This window comes from Triturus cristatus, chromosome 12 (genome assembly GCF_964204655.1).
Source record: "Triturus cristatus chromosome 12, aTriCri1.1, whole genome shotgun sequence".
Classification (NCBI taxonomy): Eukaryota; Metazoa; Chordata; class Amphibia; order Caudata; family Salamandridae; genus Triturus; species Triturus cristatus.
In genome coordinates this window covers 756,791,584-756,811,956 of record NC_140595.1, presented here as the reverse complement: position 1 = coordinate 756,811,956, position 20,373 = coordinate 756,791,584, and the positions used below count along the sequence as shown (strand labels likewise).

Below are 20,373 nucleotides of genomic sequence, written 5' to 3'. Positions count from 1 at the left end.
GCCACTGGAGTCAAGCTATCCTGGCTGATGACGGCTGATAGCCTGAAACCGGTCCTAGGATGCTTGATTCCGGTCCATGGAAGACATGGCTTGGCAGTTCGGGCTGGACTGTTCCCATGAGGCACAGGGTCAAGACTGATTTGCATATGGCCATGTCTGAACTGGGGTGGCGTAGTGGGCAAAAGAACGATGGATTTAACCCAGATCTCTTGACTGGGGGAGAATGTCTGCATTGTCAGCATTCCGTCCATCATTTGTTTGTTGTAACCCCCCTACAGAGGAAAATCATTTCTTACGACGGCTATTAGATACCCTGCCGTCCACTCCCAGTCTTATTACTCATCTTGAATTAAAACGGGGTTTTATCGAGGACAAGATCCAACTGGCTCCTCTTTTATTTTGGGTCAGCGTATGGTTGAACCCCGCCGCTAAACTCTGCAGGGATATCACATTTGACTGTATGACGCTGGATAGGGCCCACTCTATACCCTAGTTGAGCTACAGACGGTATATTTTTGGCGCCCTCTGTATAGGTTGGTGGTTTACCCAGTCGTATCCCCAAACACGCTAGGACAGAGGTGAGAAAATTGTTTGAGGACCACAGTGCAAACAATAGGCTGAAACACAAATTATCTAAACCCTCGTTGTTGCACTTTTATAGCTTATTATACACAGACGCTTCCCCACTGTACTTGTCGATGAAATTGTCAATATGGGAGCGGTCTCTTCTTTTCTGCTTTAGAGCAGGGACGATTTATTGGTCTCTTGTCTTTCAAAAGTTTTCTGATTCCGAGGGAAACTTAGTTTCCTCCTGACCGTGTGATGTCATTCAGCATAATCATTAATACACTTTGTTTTTTTTTTTGTAATTTGCACCGCGTAGCATGAAGGCCCTTTTTGAGACCCTTAGTAAGGAGGCTTAGCCTCTGCTGCTGTGGACCGGCCCTCCTCCATTTACAATCTCTGTGCTCTCCCGAAATGATCATCTGTGCTTTTTTTAAAGCAGCACTTAGAGCGAGACACACTATGCTTAGCTAGTTTGTTAGAATTGCTATGAATAGTGGTTTTTTTTATATAAATCTGGCAAAAAATACTGCTTATCAATGTATCAATGGGTGATATTGGGAGTGCATGGCGGACACTATTTTGAGGTTTTTGTCCTCTAGCTCCCCTTTATTTGCTTCAAATTCAGCTTCCGCCAACAATATTCTACCACACATTGAAACTTGACTTTTAATTTGTATCTCCTTTCTCATCCAAAGTATGAACATCTGGCACACTTCTCGATGTGTTCTTAAATTTTGTAATTCTTACACACTTTATTTTTAACTGGTTTTCACTGTAAAAGGATGTAATTTTTTTGAGTGCTCACAACCACGTGTAATATTTTCTATGTACTTTTATGGTCTAATGTTTTTAGATCGAATAAAGTGAAACAATTGAATCAATTCAATTTCAATAAATCTGTTAACTACGTGCGTTTATTCTGGCTTTGCAGGGAGAGTATCTATCAGCATCTTTCTCAGACAACACCTGACAACACCAACAAGAATATCTCTCAATATAATATTGATCCGGCTTCGCGCTACCCCAACATCAACCTCAAAGCCATAAAGCCCAGCCAGGTAATGTGGTCATGTTTTGATGCCGCTCTGATCTCGCTCTTCCTTCCTACCTAAGGCAGAGGTGGGGATGCATGATTTGCGTGCAAAGTCCACATACTGCTGTGTAGTAGCACATATTCAGGTATGGAAACTATATATCCGCACTTGTTCTGTTGAGTTATGAAATGGTTAAGGTATGGTCCCTTGAGTCTCATTGCTCAGTCTTTTATGGCTGTGGAAGCTTCATCTGTTCCATGGTTTGCTGTTATGGCCTACTGTCCTCACATCCTTTATTGTGATAGTTGCTGCTCCCCTACTATAAATCGGTACGAAAGGGGGTGGTGATGGACGGAGCATCAGAACCAATCAAACACTCACACCCAGTCAAGAGATCTGGGTTTGATCCATCACCGTTCTTTAGCCCACTCTGCCACCCCAGTTCAGACATGGCCATATGCAAATCAGTCTGACCCTGTGCCTCATGGGAACAGTCCAGCCCGAAATGCCAAGCCATGCCTTCCCTGGACAGGAAACAAGCTTCCTAGGACCGGTTTCTGGCATTTCAGCCGTCTTCAGCCAGGCTTGCTTGACTCCAGTGGCAAAGTGAGCAAGGGACTCACGTCTGAGCATACCCTGGCTGGCAGTTCGGGCTGGACTGTTCCCATGAGGCACAGGGTCAGACTGATTTGCATATGGCCATGTCTGAACTGGGGTGGCAGAGTGGGCTAAAGAACGGTGATGGATCAAGCCCAGATCTGTTGACTGGGTGTGAATGTTTGATTGGTTCTGATGTTCCGTCCATCACCACCTCCTTTTGTACCCCTAATATAAATTGCTTTTGTGAACTGGAGTATATGGTTCGCAGATCAGTATCTCCACCGGAAGTTTTTAAGAAGTGGTGCCTTCCAGCAGTTCATGAAACCGGGCCTTACAAAAGCTTGCTAGCTAGCACTTCCTCCCCTGTAGATCTCTTCCTCCCAAGCTACATGGCATCTCTAGGTACAAGCCACCTCCACTTTTGGAGAATCTCTGACACTCGGAGTGGGGCGGACGTACAAGATTCTCCAGTCTCCCATCTTTGTTAGCTTCATCATCCATTGTGCCACATGAATATTGATTAATTCTGTGTCCTGTGCAGATAATGTACATGGGGCGAATGTTTGGATCTTGCACTATCGAAGCAAAATCTCTTTCCAGAACTTTCTCTGCTTTGAGTACTGATGAGGTGATGGGAGTGCGCAAGGCAGTGTGTGGATGGGCGATCGTTGTGCAGTGTTTGAAAGCGTACTATGAGACATTGAGCAGAAGATGAGTACAGTGGGCGCGACGCAGCCGGTGGGTAGAGGGTTGGTTGGGAAAATAAAGGTCTGCATTGACCGCTTCTCTTGCACACTTCTCTTCCCTCTTCCAGGTGCGCCTCCTGTACGATACAGATTACACAGAGAGCGAACCTCGCAATGCCGAGGCTAAAGCCAGGAGGACTAAGTTCTCTCGAAATGGTGAGCAATCCATGTGTGTTTGTAGGCCCGATTGTGGGGGATGTATGCAGCTGCTGGTATCCTACAGTACATGTGGCTTCTATTGGCGTCTAGCCACTTGTGCATTAATTTTAATGTGTGTGTTTTTTGTTTCTTGATATGTGTTCCTGCCCATGCTTAAATGTGCTTCTTTAGGTGTACTGATGTGTATTTGGTAAAATGTTCAAATCCTATTGTGTGAATGGGTTGATTTTTCTGCTGTGTTTATGTATTCAGCTTTATACTTGTGCTTCTGTTTGTTATTATGTTAGCTCACTAAGACCTTCAGAGTGGTAGCCGACAGGGCTGTGCCCGCTCACTTCTTTTGTTTGCCCAGGCTGTTGGAGCCCCTGGGTGTTTTTCTGCACACTGTGTTGCTGGCGAGTATGGGCCATGTCAGGGTTGGTGATTTAGAACATATAATCTCTTTGCACGCGGATAATGCACTGGTGTTTTTGCAGCAGTCGGTGACTGCCGTACTGCGACTGTTGACTGAATTGCAGAAGTTTGGTAGACTCTCGCTCTTAAAGGTCAACTTAGGGGAATTGTTGGATTTTCCCTTGACTAGATTGACGAGGGCCAATGGAGCTCCTCCCCAATGTAGGACTGAGGTGGGAATTAGACAAGTTCCGATATCTAGGAATACGGGTCGCGCGCATGGCTGACAAACAGTACGAATACAACATGGACAGGGTGCTGACAGGATTGCATGCATCAGTCACTTTTTGGAACAAACTGCCTTTGTTGGTTGCAGGCAGGGTTGCAATCGCAAAGATTGTGTTCCTACACCAATGCGTGCATATTTTACAAAACCCACAGCACCTGATTGCTAGAAGTACATTAAAAAAGTTGGACAGCCTATCGCTATCCCTAATATGGACTGAAAAATGAAGCAGTGTTGGTCTTAGCATCCTAAAACTTGATGCGGTGGAAGGGGGACTCGGTCTCCCTGACTGGGAATCATACTATCTAGCGGAAGAACTCCAGCATGCAGCCAGGTGGTGCGCTGAGGGTACCAACTGGGAGAAAGGACATCTAGCGGGAATCTTGGGCGTGACCGACTTATCCAAGTGCCTGATGGCAGATCTTTGTCAGGACAAACATTGCCTATACGTGCTTCAACATGTGGGGTGGGTATGGGAGATTATGGCAATGACTGCCGTGCGCAACCCCCCCTTTTCCAGACAATTGCCATTGTGGTGGTTGCAGTCTTTCCTAAATACTGGAAAGTACATGTCTGTGACTACCTGGAGGATGGGTGCAACACACTCAGACTTTTTCCCCCAGAACACTACATGATGTTTCCACAGTCTCAAAACAGTTTTGCGGTAGATCCAGGTCAGTTTTTCGCCAAGCTGACTAAGATAGCAAGCAAACTTTGGACGGGTTTCCCAGATGCCACAGGAATCTTACACACAAACACTAGAGGCACTACTAGATATGGGATCCTCCAGACAGTGTCCTGCCTGTGTGTGACCCTAAAGCAAGCAAGACGGACTCAAGGTAGAGTTACCTACGAGAGCACAGTGGGATGCTGACCGCTCCATGCCATTGGAGGGTTGGGAATGTAATAGAACTTGTATCCTAGTTCAGGGCATGTCTAGCAACGCTCGCTTAAAACGTGCTAATTTTTATGTACTGCTCCTCACTTATCTGTTATCAGCGAGACTGAGTAACATCTACCCGAACAGGTGGAGCGACTGTCCTAGATGCGGAGATGGGGTGGAGCTGTTTTTTTGCACACACACTGGAGCTGTACACAGATCGTATCATATCGGGGAGGTGACTGGCAATAAAATAGAAGTGACTGTTAGACACTGCCTCCTACACACATTCCTATGCCCAACTAATGGTAAGATGCAATACTGGTTCACACTTCTCGTACTGGAGAAGAGGAGGGTATCTATCTCCCACAGGCCCCACATATCAGAAGTGAACTAATGACATGGAGGATTGGGTTCTTGCAGAAGAATGGCGTATGCGAGGGATCAGGATAGATGTTTAGCATGAGAAGAACGTTCTTGACTGGCCTGGAATGTTACAGGAAATGGCAGCCCCTTGGACACAGTTGGCTCAGTGAACTGCACGGACGCATAACCGGTCTGTCACGGATGCCTCGCCAGCCTTGATCACCAACTAGCAGGGATTCCACTCAATGCTGTCATTGAAGCCTTTGAGGTTCTTGGCTCATGATGTCCCCTCCCACTGTGGGGTGGTGAGTGGAGGGGTATGGATGGGTGTACTGGGAGGCCCAAGGTAGGGTAAATATCCCACAGACTGGGGGAGCATTCATGCCTACAATGTGTTTGCCTGTAAAGCTGTGATTTGTGACTGTGAGTACTCCACTAGAGAACTTGACATGCTATGCATGGTTATATGCCCATGTTATTCTTGTGCATTTGTTACACAAAACTAAAATTAATGCATTACAAATTAACAGTTCACAGGAATGTGTTTTGTGCAGGTTTGATACCTGTGCTAACGTGTGTTTGTGCAGCTGCCCCAAAATGTGTAATAGAATGCACACGTGTTGTGTGGTTTTAAAAAAAAATTCTGATAGAGACTTGTAGCCACAAATTACTCACCTTTTGAATATCACTGGATCAGGACTCTTTTCAGCAGTATCTCTTCGGGCCAAAAGGTGGTGCCTTGCGGCTCTGCCCTGACACTGTTCTGTTCTGGAAATGACAGGCAGGGCCTATACAGGTGCCTCTACCTTGCACTAACGTCCATTCCTTTCTTTCCATGCCATTAGACGCAGACTTGGAGCTCCCTCTAGTCCCTCTCAGATATCTACCTCAATATTTTCACAAAATTTCTAATAGTGTTAGCCAGGAAGTGTCCCCCCCCCCCCCCCCCCCCCACTACCCCCCCAAATGACAGGTTTGCAGCCTTGTAGGGACTGTTGCAAACAAATGTCGGTGTCTGATCCCTATCGGGTGTGCCTGTGGTTCATGGAGTCAAGCCACAACTCAAAGACTTGTGGTGAGTGAGTCAATGAACCTGAAGGCCATCAGACAACAAGAGGTGAAACTTTACATCACCACGGATAAGCAAACTCCCCGACGGGACGGTTCCAAGTTCTGCTCTATACGCAAGGTCCACTTTCAGTCCCATTCCCGGACTCGACGCAGCCACACCAGAGGGAGGTCTTTGTCACACTCCAAGTCCTCGGGTAAGTGTAAGAAACGTAAGTCATCAAAGCAGGATTCACCGCCTTCGCTCCACTGTCATTTGCCTGAGCAAGTGCAGGGCTCGATCTCTCTTCTGTAGGCCGCTGACTTCAGAGCCAATCCCGCAGCTGGCTCAACCCGAGTTTTTCTATCAAGCCACTTAAGATCGAAGAGTTCTGCGGAGCCATGCACCAGCTCTTTGGATCCCTGCCAACTCACTCTGGTGAGCCTTCGGGCCCCAAGGAGCCAAGAGGTCTTCTACCTGGGATACTTCCAGTGAATTTGCCCTCGGCCACAGCTGGCCATATGCACTTACCTTGCCTCCGACTCTCGTTGCCGTGGCCACAAGAACACTCTTCTCTTTTTGGACTGATTTGGATAATGACTGTGACCTGGGTGATGAGTTTGCTCAGTCCTACCAAGATGACAATAGGTGCAAGGACTTAAAAAAGGCTAGTGACCTCCATACCTCCAAGGAGACAGGCCTTTTTTCTCCCCCTGAACTGGCCACAGAGGAATCCACTTCCTACAGTAAGGTCATGTGTAGGGCAGCCAAAGTACTTTACCTTCAACTCCCCACCTTGGAGGTTAAAACTGTCTTGAAAGAAGTCCTCCAAGTGGGGCAAACATCTTCTGAACCTCTTCTTGCCTTTAACGAGGTACTGACTATATTGGGGGCTTGGCCCAAAACTTTCTCTAGCCACCCAGTCAGTAAACAAATTACCAGGCACCATCACCCTGCTGTTGGTGACACGGCCTTGCTTTCGTAGCACCCCTTGCCAGAATGCCTAGTGGTGCAGGCTTCCAACAGTCACTCTAATCCCTCAATATTTCCCACCACTCCCCTTGATCGAGAATCTAAGCAAGTGGAAACATTCACAAACGTCTCTTTTCTTCTATCAGCTTGATTCTCTGATCTGTTAACACCAGTTTTTTGTTGGGACGCTACTCACAAGCCCTTTGGAATTCGGTGGCACAAGTCCTGTCTTGTGTGCCTGAAGACCTTCGCCATGTACTCTCTCAGGCAATCAACAATGCTTGTAATGTTGCCATTAGGTGTGGCTTAAATATAAAACAAATGGTTCCTTGGATCTCACTTTTGATAACTCAGGAAGTTAAATAGATGTTAAACGTGATCATTTACATTATTAATAATGTATTATTCATTCAAAAAAGTGCTAAATAGGTCAAAGAGTGCAGATGGCGCAGTGCTCTTGAGTGTAATGATGAAATCATTCAAATAGGATGCATATATACAAAATGGGTGTCCACGACTTCAGTATGAAGTCCAGTATTCTTACTGATTCAAGAATAGTTAATTGTTCAATATTAGAAAATCCCCATTCTAAGGTCATGGTTTCGACCCACAGGATAGTTTGTGTGGGTCTCCTCAGGACAAAAAGTCAGTTGAAAAAGCATCTACGAGAATGAATCATACAAATGTCTGTTGACCTCATGGGTATATTGCAGTATCAAAATTCCCCATTTACAAAGTTAAACATGTACCTCTCAGCTGCGTATATCCTGTGTCTGTAGAGCTCTCTACGTCAGCTCATCGTATGGCCCTTTTTAATTGAACATGTATATCTCAATTAGTGTTACTCAGATCCAATACTTCTTACAAGTGGATAAGACTGCTGACTTATCAATAAAATCCATATGGCAAGCTATGCACACATAGTATTGGGAAATCCCAATCCACATGCCTTAAGTGCATAATATGTACATAATGATTGCATCAAAATTGGGTGAAATACATATATCCCCCCCAACAACAGATATTAGGGGGCACACATGCCACTGGTCCGATTCAATCAAGAAACCGAGGTACTCAATCGCCAACTCAATCACACTTCCCTCTCTTAGTAGTGGTAACAACACTATGCTAAATCTTATCTCCCGTTGGGCCAGCCTCTGCTGTGTGTCCAAGGTACCCAATCCTTAAAATGATCAAATTGCACTCCCATAGTAAAGTGTGCCACGCTGTGCTAAATCTCCCCAGCAACTGTTGTCGTTTTGCTATTTGGAACGTTGAGTGCTTGTCACAACAGGGAACAGGGATCCTGGTGTCATCATAGGGTACAATCTGGAATACACAGATTGGAATGGTGAATTGCCAGAATAACTTGGGACTGGGTTAGGATAAGAAGATTGAACTGATTGGAATGTGATTATGAAACCCGAGCATAGACGTGAGTACAACCACGATGGTGATGGAGACATTCCCTTTGAAGTAAGTGACTGTAACCTATCGTCCGCATGTGCCACGAGTCTTACTGGCGTCTTCCCATGCCTTTCAATTACCTGTCTCCACAGCCAACTAAGGTGTGGGCACCCTACGCCTCCAGCCCATGGAGCACTGCTAGATCCCTTTTGGGTAAGCACAACGTTGAGCACTTTAGGCGCGCACCAAATGTTTACCGAAATTGACAATTACTACACGGGGCATATGTGAGGAGCATTGGTTGGCACTTCAACTAGACCACCTACCGTACAATGATACAGTGGCAAGAGTGGGGTCAAGTATGAGTGTGCGAGCGAGCTCCTCTGAGTATACCTGTTTTTAATCCTGTTTTTAATCACGTAGAGCCAACCCGTTCCAGGAAGGCACCTGGGTGGCTTCTATTGAGGGGGGCTGCGACAGGGAGCCACTTGGTCCAATTGCGTGCTCCATGCCTTTGGCCTATGGCTCTCCCCCTCCCTCTCTTTTGAGGCCTTCACCCAGTGCTTGACATGGAATCAGGGCGCTCCACCGAATTAGTCATGTCTCGCACAGCACTTTCACACGCAGAGCATGTCCACAGGGCACACATTGTCTGAAGACATCCATGGAAGCTTGATATAAAATATTGAGACTTGCGTGTTCTTTCTCTTTTCGTTTGTGGTTGTCTCTCCCTTACATCCACTCTAGGTCACGATCAAGAGGGAACATGTGGACCTTTCAGCTGCAGCGGCCACCTATAGCACTTTAGGGCATGGCCCCCTCGGATCGTTGTTGAGGGCTAGTGTTACCCCTCTACTTTTATATTTACGTGCTCCACTTTCTAAGTCTTTTCCGGTCCTGATGAAACGCCAGGGATCGTTTTAACCAAAGAGGCGTGAAACATGTAGTTACCTGGGCACATTACACTTTCACCGGTAACCCCCAACCTATGGGTCTTTTATTCTGCCAAGGGTACCTCTTCATTAAAATTTCTTGTGGTAACACTTAGGCAGTTTTAACCTCATTTCATGCACGTTATCACCCTTCACTTAGGACTCTATCCTCACACCCACATGCACCCAACGGCAGTTCTCTAAAAAGATCTCCGCCAAAGTGACCCTTCGGGGGGACCCATAGGGCATTGCACCGCCTGCCCGACGAGGAGCAACTGCCCAATGATGAAGCATGACATCCTTCGGGGTGTGTGAGGGCAACAAGAGACAAGAGTTGTGTCTCCACTTAGTCCCAGACCTAGGACGTCCCTCGTTTCCTTCCTTTCTTCCCCTCCTTTTTTCCTTCTCTTTCAGCGAGTGCTTGACCTTTAGCATTACTCTCCCTGGAACAGTGCCCCCCTTCCTCCTTGTGTTGACATTATGAAATGTGACCATATCAGACTTGCACTTTTCCTCTATTAAATATGTGAAGAAAATATATTGCTTGGTGATAAAACACCCTGAACAATTCCGATGTTTGTACCGAAACACGTTGACTGAAGCTGTAAATTCTAATTTGATCGGAAAAAAGGATTGTGGAAGAAAAATAAAGAAGATATAAGAATCTTTGAACTATTTACATTGCAATTTTTTCCATTTTGGGTGCACTTCTATACTTGCAACTCTAAGTTTGACATGTAATTTAACTTCATTGGATATCAAAATTGAGTCCCACTAAACCATTTGTTTGATATTTCAGTATACCCAGGTTCTGCTGTTTGGGCAGACAGGGGTTTTGGTCCTATGTATTTTTCATTTGTTGTTGCTTGGAGTCCATTGATTCCATCACACGGTTCATAGACCCTAGCGTTGCCATTTGCTGCCATGTGTTGACTGCAATTGACTGGGTTCTTGGATGATGGCAAGTCCTCCTTGCTGGACTTGCCCTTTAATGGCACTCGCCTGTTATGAAGAAAACAAAAGTTGATTCCGCTCCAAGCACTTTTAGAAGAGCAGTGCTATCTCTAGCTTTCTCGGTCTTTCTGCCCCGCCAGCTGCAACAATCCCACTGTTCCTTTCACGGCTTGGGCCGAGGTGTCCCTTACCTCCAACCCCCACAGGGAACCCAGCAGTTTCCCACTAGAGACCCATTCTACTACCCCCTGCGTCCTTACCTCTCAAATCTCTTTAGCATGCTCTTGCACGGACCTGGCCAAAGAATCCACTGATTCTTTGTGGGTTAACAAGCAGTAATGTCGGACAGGGGGGTCCTACAGATTGTTTGCAAGGGATACACCTTACCCTTTTCTCTTTTTCACTGCACCTTCCACCCTGCGCTCAGGGACTGATGGAAGACCATCTCTCCGTTTTGTGCCAGGAAGTGTAAGCCCTTTTGCCCAAAGGGCTGTCAAGAGGGTGCTGGTGCCAGAAGTAGGACATGGTTGTTATTCCCGCTATTTTCTTGTGCCGAAAAGGACATAGGTCTTAGGCCTATTCTAGATCTGCACTCTCCAGAAGGGGAAATTCGAAATACTAACTCTGACCCAGGTTTTGTCTGCCCTCAACACTGGAGACTGGATGGTAGTGTTGGACATGCAGGATGCATATTTCCATATTCTTATCCTGACGGCCCATTGTCCCTACCTACGGTTCATGGTGGGAGAGCAGTATTTTCATTTCGTTGTGCTCCCCTTTGGTCTCTCCTGCACCCCTCTGGTATTCATGAAAGGGGTGGCAGTACACCTTAGGAGGTCAAGAGTGCCAATCTTCCCCTACCTCGACCACTGGCTGTTAAAGGTGGGCTTGCCCCGTGTAGTCGTCAACCACCTCCAGACTATGGCGATCCTCCTGTCATCTTTGGGGTTCACGATCAACCGTGCAGAAATCACACCTTAATCCTTCTCAGACACTCCCCTTCATCGGAGCCATTCAGAACATGGTTCGGTTTTGCGCATTTCCCCTGGCAAAGAGTGTCCAGGACATTCAGGCTATGATCCCAATCGTTCAGCCTTGGTCCTGGATTTCAGTGAGGTTGAATCTGAGGCTGCTGGGACAGTTGGTGTCCTGCATCCCGCTGGTCGAGCACACCAGGTGGCATATGCAAGCTCTGCCGTGAGCTCTGATGTCCTAGTGGGCCTAACATCAAAGGGACCTCTCCGACCACATTCAGATTTCAGACGAGACTACATGAGATCTGCAGTGGTGGTTGCTGGACCACGATTGGGTCTGTGGCAAACCGCTCTCCCTTCCCTAGCCACAGCGGACAGTGGTGACTGATTCATCACTTCTGGGTTGAGGTGGACACCTGGGAGAGGTGGAGATCAGAGGCCTCTAGTCTCCGGTGGAGTCCCTCCTCCACATCAAAATTCTAGAGCTGACGGCCATCCGTTTGAAATTGAAGTCTTTCTTCTGTACATCAAGGGGAGGCTGCGAAAGGTGCTCATGGACAACACCAGCACCATCTGGTACTGCAACAAACACGGCGGGGTGGGGATCACAGATCTTGGGCTAGGAAGCCTTTCTGCTTTAGAAATGGCTGGATCCCCCAAGAGATTTTCCTGCTGGTGATCCTCCTAGCAGGATCTTCGGATACCAGGGCGGGCAAACTCATCTTTCGATGCCTAGAAGATCACGAATGGTAGCTACACCCAGAGGTGGCGTAAGGTCTTTTCCTTGAACGTGGAGAACATTGGCTTGATCTTTTTGATGCCGTCAAGAACGTGCAATGTCAACTCTTCTGCACGTGGAATTTCCAAGTCCTCTCTCGCTTAGAGACTCGTTCTGCCACAAGTGGAACTTGGGACTCCTGTGGACTTTTCTGCCAATACTACTCCTGCCCTGAATTCAGAAGAAGACAGACCAGGTCTAAGTCATCCATGTGGCTCTAGATTGGGCAATGAGAGTATGGTATCCAGAACTCTTGGGCTTTAGCATATGTCCTCCGACTAGGCTGCCCCTCTGGGGAGACCTGCTGGAACATCAAACGGGCAGAGGTCCGCACACCGTCCTTCGTAGGCTCGACCTTCATGCTTGGAGATTGAGTAGTGACAGTTCTACACCTTCAATCTGCCTCTGGAGGTAGTTGACGTAATCTTAGCAGCCAGGCGTTCCTCAATGAAAACTGTATATGCCTGTTGTTGAGCTAACTTTGTGGCTTGGTGCGGCACACGCCAGATATACCTTCTCCAGGCCAAGTTATGGATGTTCTGTTATTTGCTCTGCCTCTAGCCCAGCATGGCTTTGCTTTGGACACAGTTAAGAGTTATCTTTCGACCCCTTTGGCTTTTCATGGTTTCCAGATCAGTCCTAGTTGTTTAAGTTAGCAGTTGTGATATGATTTTTATTAAGGGCTGCCCTTGCCCTTCTCCTTTTGCCCCAATGGCAGCAGTGGCTCCTTATCACTGGCTTTAGGGTGCAGCGCCATCCCCCTCCTGTCCCCTGTGCATTTTTTCAATTTGGCAGTGTTCATGAAAGCACAAGTTTTGTTCTCATGGGCACTGCCGATGAGCAGGTCAGCCTTCTCTGTCTCCACCAGGCTCCTGATGACAGGAGGAGCAAGGGACTGAGGGGGTTGAAGCATGATCCAGCTGCATTGTTGTTTCAAATTAAAACACTCTGTAGCTGGATGTCAGGATGTGCACAGTTCAACTAAGGTTCCCTCACACAGGAACACATCCATTTTACTTAGCAGACAGGCTGTGCATGCCTCAGGCTGCACAGTACATCTGCTAAAATGTCTGTCGAGACACACATCAGTGCATCCCTGAAGTCAATGAAAGGCCACACAGAGCTGCAGGGGCAGGATCCCCAGCACTCTTCCAGCTTCTTTTAGACCCTTGCTTCCAATGCTATCAAGAAGCTGGGAAGGGAATTGAGGTGGGTGTTTCCCTTTTCAACCCTGCCCTTGCTGCTCCTTCTGGCTCCTTATTGGGAATTATGGATTGTTGGTTCCATTGCAAATCACCAGATTCCTGCTGTGCTGCTGCAAAGGAGCCTCTGAGTTGCCAGCTAAGTTAGCAAGGTATATAAAAAATGTTATTACTCTATGAATGTCTGTATGAGTGTGTTTGAGAGTGAAAGTAAGTGAGAATCAGAATTTCAGTGTGTATGAATAAGTGAAAGTGAGTATGAGTGTGAGAGTGAATGAGTGTGTTAGAACGAGTGTTTGTTTGAAGGTTGTGAAAGGGAGTGAAAGTGAGCCAGTGGTGTAGCTATCAATGGTGCAGCATGTGCAGGTGCACCAGTGCCTTCAGTGAGTGTGTGTAAGTATGTTAGTAAGTGAGAACCAGTGAGAGGGAGTATGTTTGTGTGTGAGTAACAGTGAGTGGGAGTGAATATGAGTATAAGTGAGGCACATTTTGAAAATAATAAGGTTAGCTCCTGGGCGGTAGTACACCTTACCACTTTCAAGTATCACCAGCCGCCACTGCCCATTAGGACCTTAATTTAGTCCTTACTTAACGGATGTGCACTCAGTTCAAGCCATTTCACAGCTGTCCTGTAGGTCTCCTTGCTATCAAGGCTGTGCTCCTCATTGCCAGCACAGTGTGTGAGTGACCTTCATGCTCTGTGTGTCAGCCCACCATACACTTCCTTCTTCCCAGCAAACTGGTGTTGTGGATGTGGGCATATTTCCTACTTAGAGTTGTGACGTCGTTCTATGTCGGTCAAACCATCACCCTGTCGGCGGTCTATGCTCTGCCTCACCCCTCTAAGGAAGAGGAGACCCTTCATCCCTTGGACCCCAACAAAGCGCTTAACTTTAACATACATAGAAATCCAGGTAAACAATCAGCTATTTGTGGGGGGTTCTTGAACGAAAAAGGGCCAGGCAGTGCAGAAGAGAACAGTCTTCTGTTGGATCGTGCTGTGCATTAAGATATGCTGTGCTTTGGCCAAGAACCAGCCTCTGGAGCGACTGTGTCCTCGTTGTAGCAGGGCCAAAGCTACTTCCACTGCATTGGCACAAGGAGTTCCTGTCCTAAACATTTGACAGGCGGCTGTATGGGCATCCCTCCATACGTTCACTAAGCATTATTGCCTGGACAATCCGGTTTGCCGGGAGGGCCTTTTTGCTGCTTGACCCTGCAGGACTTTCTGGTTTGAGTCCATTCACAGACCCTCCTCCGAATTGTTATTGTTCTAGTATCTAGAACCTGCAGCTAGCAGCCTCGATCAGAAGAACAAATTACTTACCTTTTGGTAATGCTCTTTCCGATGGAGACTCTATATAGCCGCAGATTCCTCTCCGGCCCTCCCATCCTTCCCTTTCTGTAATAGGATTCTATTAATTAATAAGATCCCCAGTCTAAGAATCTGCACACAGTCTACCAATTTAGGGCTCTGAGTCTGGAGGAATGGACATTCTCTAAAGCAATTGATGCCCACGCGCAGGAGTGGTGCAGATCATTTGCAGAGCTAAACGGCGTTGGTGCGGAGCCACAAGGCACCGCCTTCCGGCACACAGAGGTACTGCTGAAAAGTGACGCCTGGAGAATATTCAAAAGATGGGGTATCTATAGCTAGATTGTCTCTACCAAAAAGAGCATTACCAAAAGTAAGTAGCTTGTTAATTTCTGCTGGCGAGTCGTGGGCAGGTGTTTTAATTTGTGTCTGGTAGTCTTTGTGCATCTGATTTGATGTGTTCTGCTGCTTGGTCATTTTGATGGGTGTTTGTATTGGCATATTTATGATTATGCCGATGACTCCTGATACAGATGTATTGATGTTTCTGCTGGTGAGTATTTTACAGGTTACGTGTATGTTTATTAGTGAATGCTAACTGGTGCTGTTGAGAGTGGTTTGATGCAGGCCATTGATCGTTTGTGCTGGTGTTTTTTATTTTTTATTTCAGTATCTTGCTGGTAGAAGTCTTCCTTGTAATGCAGTCATGGATGAGTGCAGATGATGGCATGAAGCAGAATACAGCTGGTCAATTAATAAACAGCTGAGTCCTCGATAAATAAAGAACAGTGGGAATACTTCGAGAAATAGAGTCCGTTTGTATGTGTTGCTTTGTTTGGCGGCATGATAAAGACTCAACAAGCATTGGCATAGCCAATAGGTCTCGCCTTTGGGACCTTATAAGTGTTTAGCTATGCAACAGTTGCATAACTAAATACTTATAAGGTCCCAAAAGCGAGACCTATTGGCTACGCGAAAGTGAAAGTAATCGCGGTAAAACGCAGCGCGCGCGCCTGCGCACATGCACTGTAGCTCTAGGCTGGCCTGGTAGCACTTTTTGGAGCCCTCTCAATAAGTCTCGCCAGACCAGCGCATGCGCTGGGTCAGGCGAGACCTACAAAGGGGATTTGTCTCGGGACAGAGCAATCAAACCCAAAGTTTGAACAGCGACAAAAGTGGGCTGATGACCATAATGATTTTTCAGTCCACTATCTCTCCTATAATTGGGAACAACCCGTATTCAAATTAGTAAGCAGAAGGGTGACCACGAAGTGACCAATAGTAAGAGAATGGTCCGCCATCATGTTCGGTTGATACCTTTGATCTCTTTTTGTGGGGTTTCAAAAAAGAGAGCGCACCTTCGAATTCGGATTTCCCAGAAACACAATAATGACTTTGCAAACATTTTAATAAGAGTACATTTTCCTGAAGGTCGCCTGTGTTTTACAGTATAGCTAAAACCGTGTTGCTATTTATGTTGCAATTGTTTTTAATGGTCTTTGTCTTCAATGCAGTTCCATGTGATTATTGGTGGAGTGGTTGTGTGAGAGGACTGTAGCGATACGAATCAAAAAAAGAAGATGAAAGTTTTTTTTTTAAATTGCTGTAGTCCAAAAAATGGGCGACAGGAATTAACAAATACGTCTTGTTGAATATGCTGAGAAACATTATCAAAATAAACAAGCATTTGCAATGCAATAGGTCTCGCATTTACGCAAGTTTAAGCTATTGGCATTGTAAATGGCACTGCCTTTTATGTTTAGAAAACAAAAATAAAAGGCATTGTTATTTGCAATGTCAATAGCTCAAACTCGCGTAAATGCAAGACCTATTGCATTGCAAATGCTTGTTGAACTCTGCTTCAGGCAAGCAGCAGACATACCCACACACCACAGGGCTGAGAACCCAGGGAAAGCAAGAAAAGGAAATACAGGAAAGCAGCAGGCACCCACACTACGGGGCTTAGTGCCCGGGGAAAGCAGAGAGAAGGAGGGACAGGCAGGAAGGAGGGACAGGCAGGAAGCAGGTACGGAAGCAGGTACGCACACACGACGGGGCTTTGAGCCTGGGGAAAGTGGCAAGAAGGAGGGACAAGCAGGCAGCATGCATACACATGACGGGGCTGAGATCCCGGGGGGAGCAGTGAGAAGGTGGGACAGGCAGGCATCAGACACAAACACAACGGGGCTCAGTGACTGGGGAAAGCAGTGAATCATTCATAACAGAAAGGCAGGCACGCATACGATGGGGCTGAGAGCCCAGCGAAAGCAGTGGGAAGGAGGGACAGGCATTCAGCAGGCACGCACACAACTTGGCTTAGCACCCGGGGACAGCAGTGAATCCTTCATAACACAAAGGCAGGCAGCATTCACACACGCAAATGGATTGAGAGCACAGGGACAGCAGTGAGAAGGAGGTACAAGTAGGCACGTACACAATGGGGCTGAGACCTGGGGAAAGCAGTGAGTAGGGACAGGCAGGCAGCAGGCAAGCACCCAACAGGGCTGAGAGCCCGGGTAAAGCAGAGGGTAGGATAGACAGGTAGGCAGCATGCACGCACACAACGGGGCTTAGAGCCTGGGGAAAGCCGTGAGAAGGAGGGACAGGTAAGCAACAGGCACACACACAAAGGGGCTGAGAGACCGGAGAAAGCAGTGAATCATTTGAACAGAAAGGCAGGCATCAGGCATGCACACGATGAGGCCGAGTGCCTGGGGAAAGCAGTGATTTATTCATAACAGAAAGGCAGGCAGCATTCACGCACGCAAAGGGATAGAGAGGACAGGGAAAGCAGTGGGAAGGAGGTACAAGCAGGCATGCACACGACGGGGATGAGAGGCCATGGAAAGCAGTGAGAAGGAGTGACAGGGAGGCAGCAGGCACTCCTGAAACGGGGCTGAGAGCCCGAGGAAAGCCATAAGAAGAAGAGGCAGCAGGCGCACACACAATGCAGCGGTAAGACTGGAGAAAGCAGTGAGAGTGTGAGAAGGAGGGTCAGGCAGGCAGCACACATACAGACAACAGGGCGGAGAATCTGGTACAAGAAGTGAATCATTTATAACAAAAGGCAGGCAGCAAGCACGCACACAACGGGACTGGGAGCCTGGGGAGAGCAGTGAGAAGGAGGGACAGGCAGGCACGCACACAACAGAGCTGAGAGCTTGGAGAAAGCAATAAATCACTTATAACAGAAATGCAGGCAGCAGGCACTCGCACACTGGGGTTGAATGCCCGGTGAAAGCAATGAAGGGACATCAGAGAGGGAATGCACCAAAGTTCAAATGTAAACCCAGAGAATAAACGGGTAAGCAAGTTAATAGTCCTTGGAATTAACATGCTAGTTGGGGCTGAGCAACACCATCACTGCCGTACCAAAATGGTTAAAGGCACTGTAAGAAGGGGCGGTGCAAGGAAAACAAACTGCGAGGGGCGGAAGGAAGGAGACAATGTAAATAAAAAAATTCAAATGAAAAGAAGCCGGACAGGTAAATTACAACAAACTGGTGTCCAGCACCATAGCATTTACATTGGAAATGCTGTGCTTCTGTCAGAGGGTGGACAGAAGGCGGAAATAGCAAGGGTCCGGGACAGAAAGCAACGTTTAAAACAAGCTTTGGCAACGCGGCCGCGAAAGTGACGCGTCCGCGAAAGTGAAAGTGATCGCAATCGCGAAAGTGAAAGTGATCGCAATCGCGATTACGATCGCGTGCAACGGAGGGCGCGCGTGCACGTTCACGTGCACTGTAGCTTTAGGCCACGGCAGCACTTTCAAAAAGCCTGTTTACAAAATGTCTCGGCCAGAGCAGCGCAAGCGCTGAATCAGGCGAGACCTAAAAATATACATGCTGCTATTTTTCTAAAAACGTGGTGCTGTGACTTGCTTTATTTTTATTGTTGTGCGTTGTAAAAGGGAGACTTTTCCCATATTAAAATTGGTACCGAATCAGTAAAAGGATACATAATTGACATAGATTTAGCCATGGTGTTTACAGAATCAATCACATGCAATAAATTACCAAAAATGGGGAAATTTAAATATGTACACTCGATTAGGTGTCTGTCATTACCGAGCTGTGTACAGGCATTTCAGTGTTGCGGCTTTAGAATGTTTCTTCAATTTGTGATGTATATGCTGGTGTTTGTGTCTGTATATGTGTGCACAGGTATCTTAGTGTTTTGGTTTGGGTATCCAACTGGGGAATTAGCAAATCTACCCATGTTTTACATTATTTGCGTGCGCATGCATGTGTTTAGCTATCTTCACTTGTTGGTCTTGCGCTGCCCCAACAGGGTGAAATATTTCTGTCGACCTGTGTCTGACAGTGTCCGTGATTCCCTCTTGTTTCTTTCCTCCCTTTTAGATTCACTCAGTGCCTATGACGAGCTCCTCAAGTGGTGCCAGAATCAGACGGCCGGGTACCGAGGCGTGGCCGTGACCGACTTTGCGCAGTCCTGGCGGAGTGGCCTGGCCCTCTGTGCACTGATCCATCGCTTCAGACCACATCTCATGTGAGTCAAACTAAGAGGACTGCCGGGGGAGCTTTAAACCAATCAGCATGGATATCTCTTTAATTTAAAAGTGTTTTATTTAGGGTTTAGCGATAACAAATAATACAAAGACACAATATGTTCAGTTCGATAAAGGTGAAGCTGAGTAATAAGCTGAGGGTCTCCGCATACAGAAGTGATAGAAAAGAAAGCCTTCTATCGTGCTTAAAAAGAAGATATTAAGAAAGGTGTGGAAAGCTGCTCAGCCCAACTATCCAAGATGAAGCTTTGGGAATAGCAGTGCGGCTTGGAGATATTGTATCCAGTCTACCATCCCTCTGCAGTGCTTAAAGGACAGCATGAGAAATGTGTTCATGCACATTGAGGTGTTGGCGAATGGGGCGGAATGGACCGTTTCCTTTTTTTAAAGAAATTTTTTAATATCAAAGGGAGTCCAAGGTCAATGCATATCTTTGAGATGTGGGAGACACAGGGGCCCCTCATCATATTCTGTAGGAGGGGCCCATCATGTTGTGCCACCCACTAGTAGGACTAAGTTAATTTCTTCGTAAGTACCTCTTGTAGTTTTTTGTTCACTGTTTTTTTTCCAAAGGTAAACTCTATGGGTTTACTTCCTTGGCTAGATGTCCAGTCTGAAGCGAGCTACCATAGAAAACAAAAGGAACTACTTTGAAGCGGTGGAGCTAGCCACCTTACACTAGCGGGCCTCACCAGAATGTATTACTGAGCTTGATCAAACTACACATATGTATTAATTTCCTTTATCCTCATCCCAGTCTTTACTTATGAAGTGAATCCCACCACCCCGAGAAAGAAAACTTCAGGAGAATGCAGAGAACGAACGCCCTGTACTCCAAGTGTATGATTTTTTTTAAACCCAAGCCAGAGCTCCTGGTACCCGTTATTCGGTGAGAAGGTGTAGGTTAAGGGACAAGCTGCTGATTATGGAAACTTGACTTCCAATGCTGTTTCACCATGCGACCCACTCTTACCATCCTTCGCCTCATTTCTGTGGGTGCAAGTGAACTCAGCAGTGAGTTGTGGTATGTTGACTTGCGGTGCCCTAGACTGGGACAGAGCTTTCATGCATTTGCTTTGTAAGGGAAATGACAAAGTTGATCCTGCATCTGTTCTAAATTTAAGGGCTTAGAATCCGAAAGAATCCTGTGATGTGCACTGCATTAAAATGTGGACGTTTAGACCTTGTTTGACCCAAATAGAACGTGAGAAAGGAAAATGTGGGAGTGTTGG

The 20,373-nt window shown here is 46.8% G+C and overlaps 1 protein-coding gene across 3 annotated transcripts in view; it reads left to right on the top strand.

The window, feature by feature from the left end:
• Nucleotides 1-20,373, top strand: part of MICAL1 (microtubule associated monooxygenase, calponin and LIM domain containing 1) — a 398,198-nt gene that overhangs the window by 292,810 nt on the left and 85,015 nt on the right. For all 3 annotated transcript variants that reach the window (XM_085639238.1, XM_085639240.1, XM_085639239.1), the window contains exons 10-12: nt 1,499-1,625; nt 3,016-3,103; nt 18,975-19,122. In XM_085639238.1, coding sequence (XP_085495364.1) covers nt 1,499-1,625; nt 3,016-3,103; nt 18,975-19,122 — 363 coding nt within the window. The remainder of the gene's footprint in view (nt 1-1,498; nt 1,626-3,015; nt 3,104-18,974; nt 19,123-20,373) is intronic.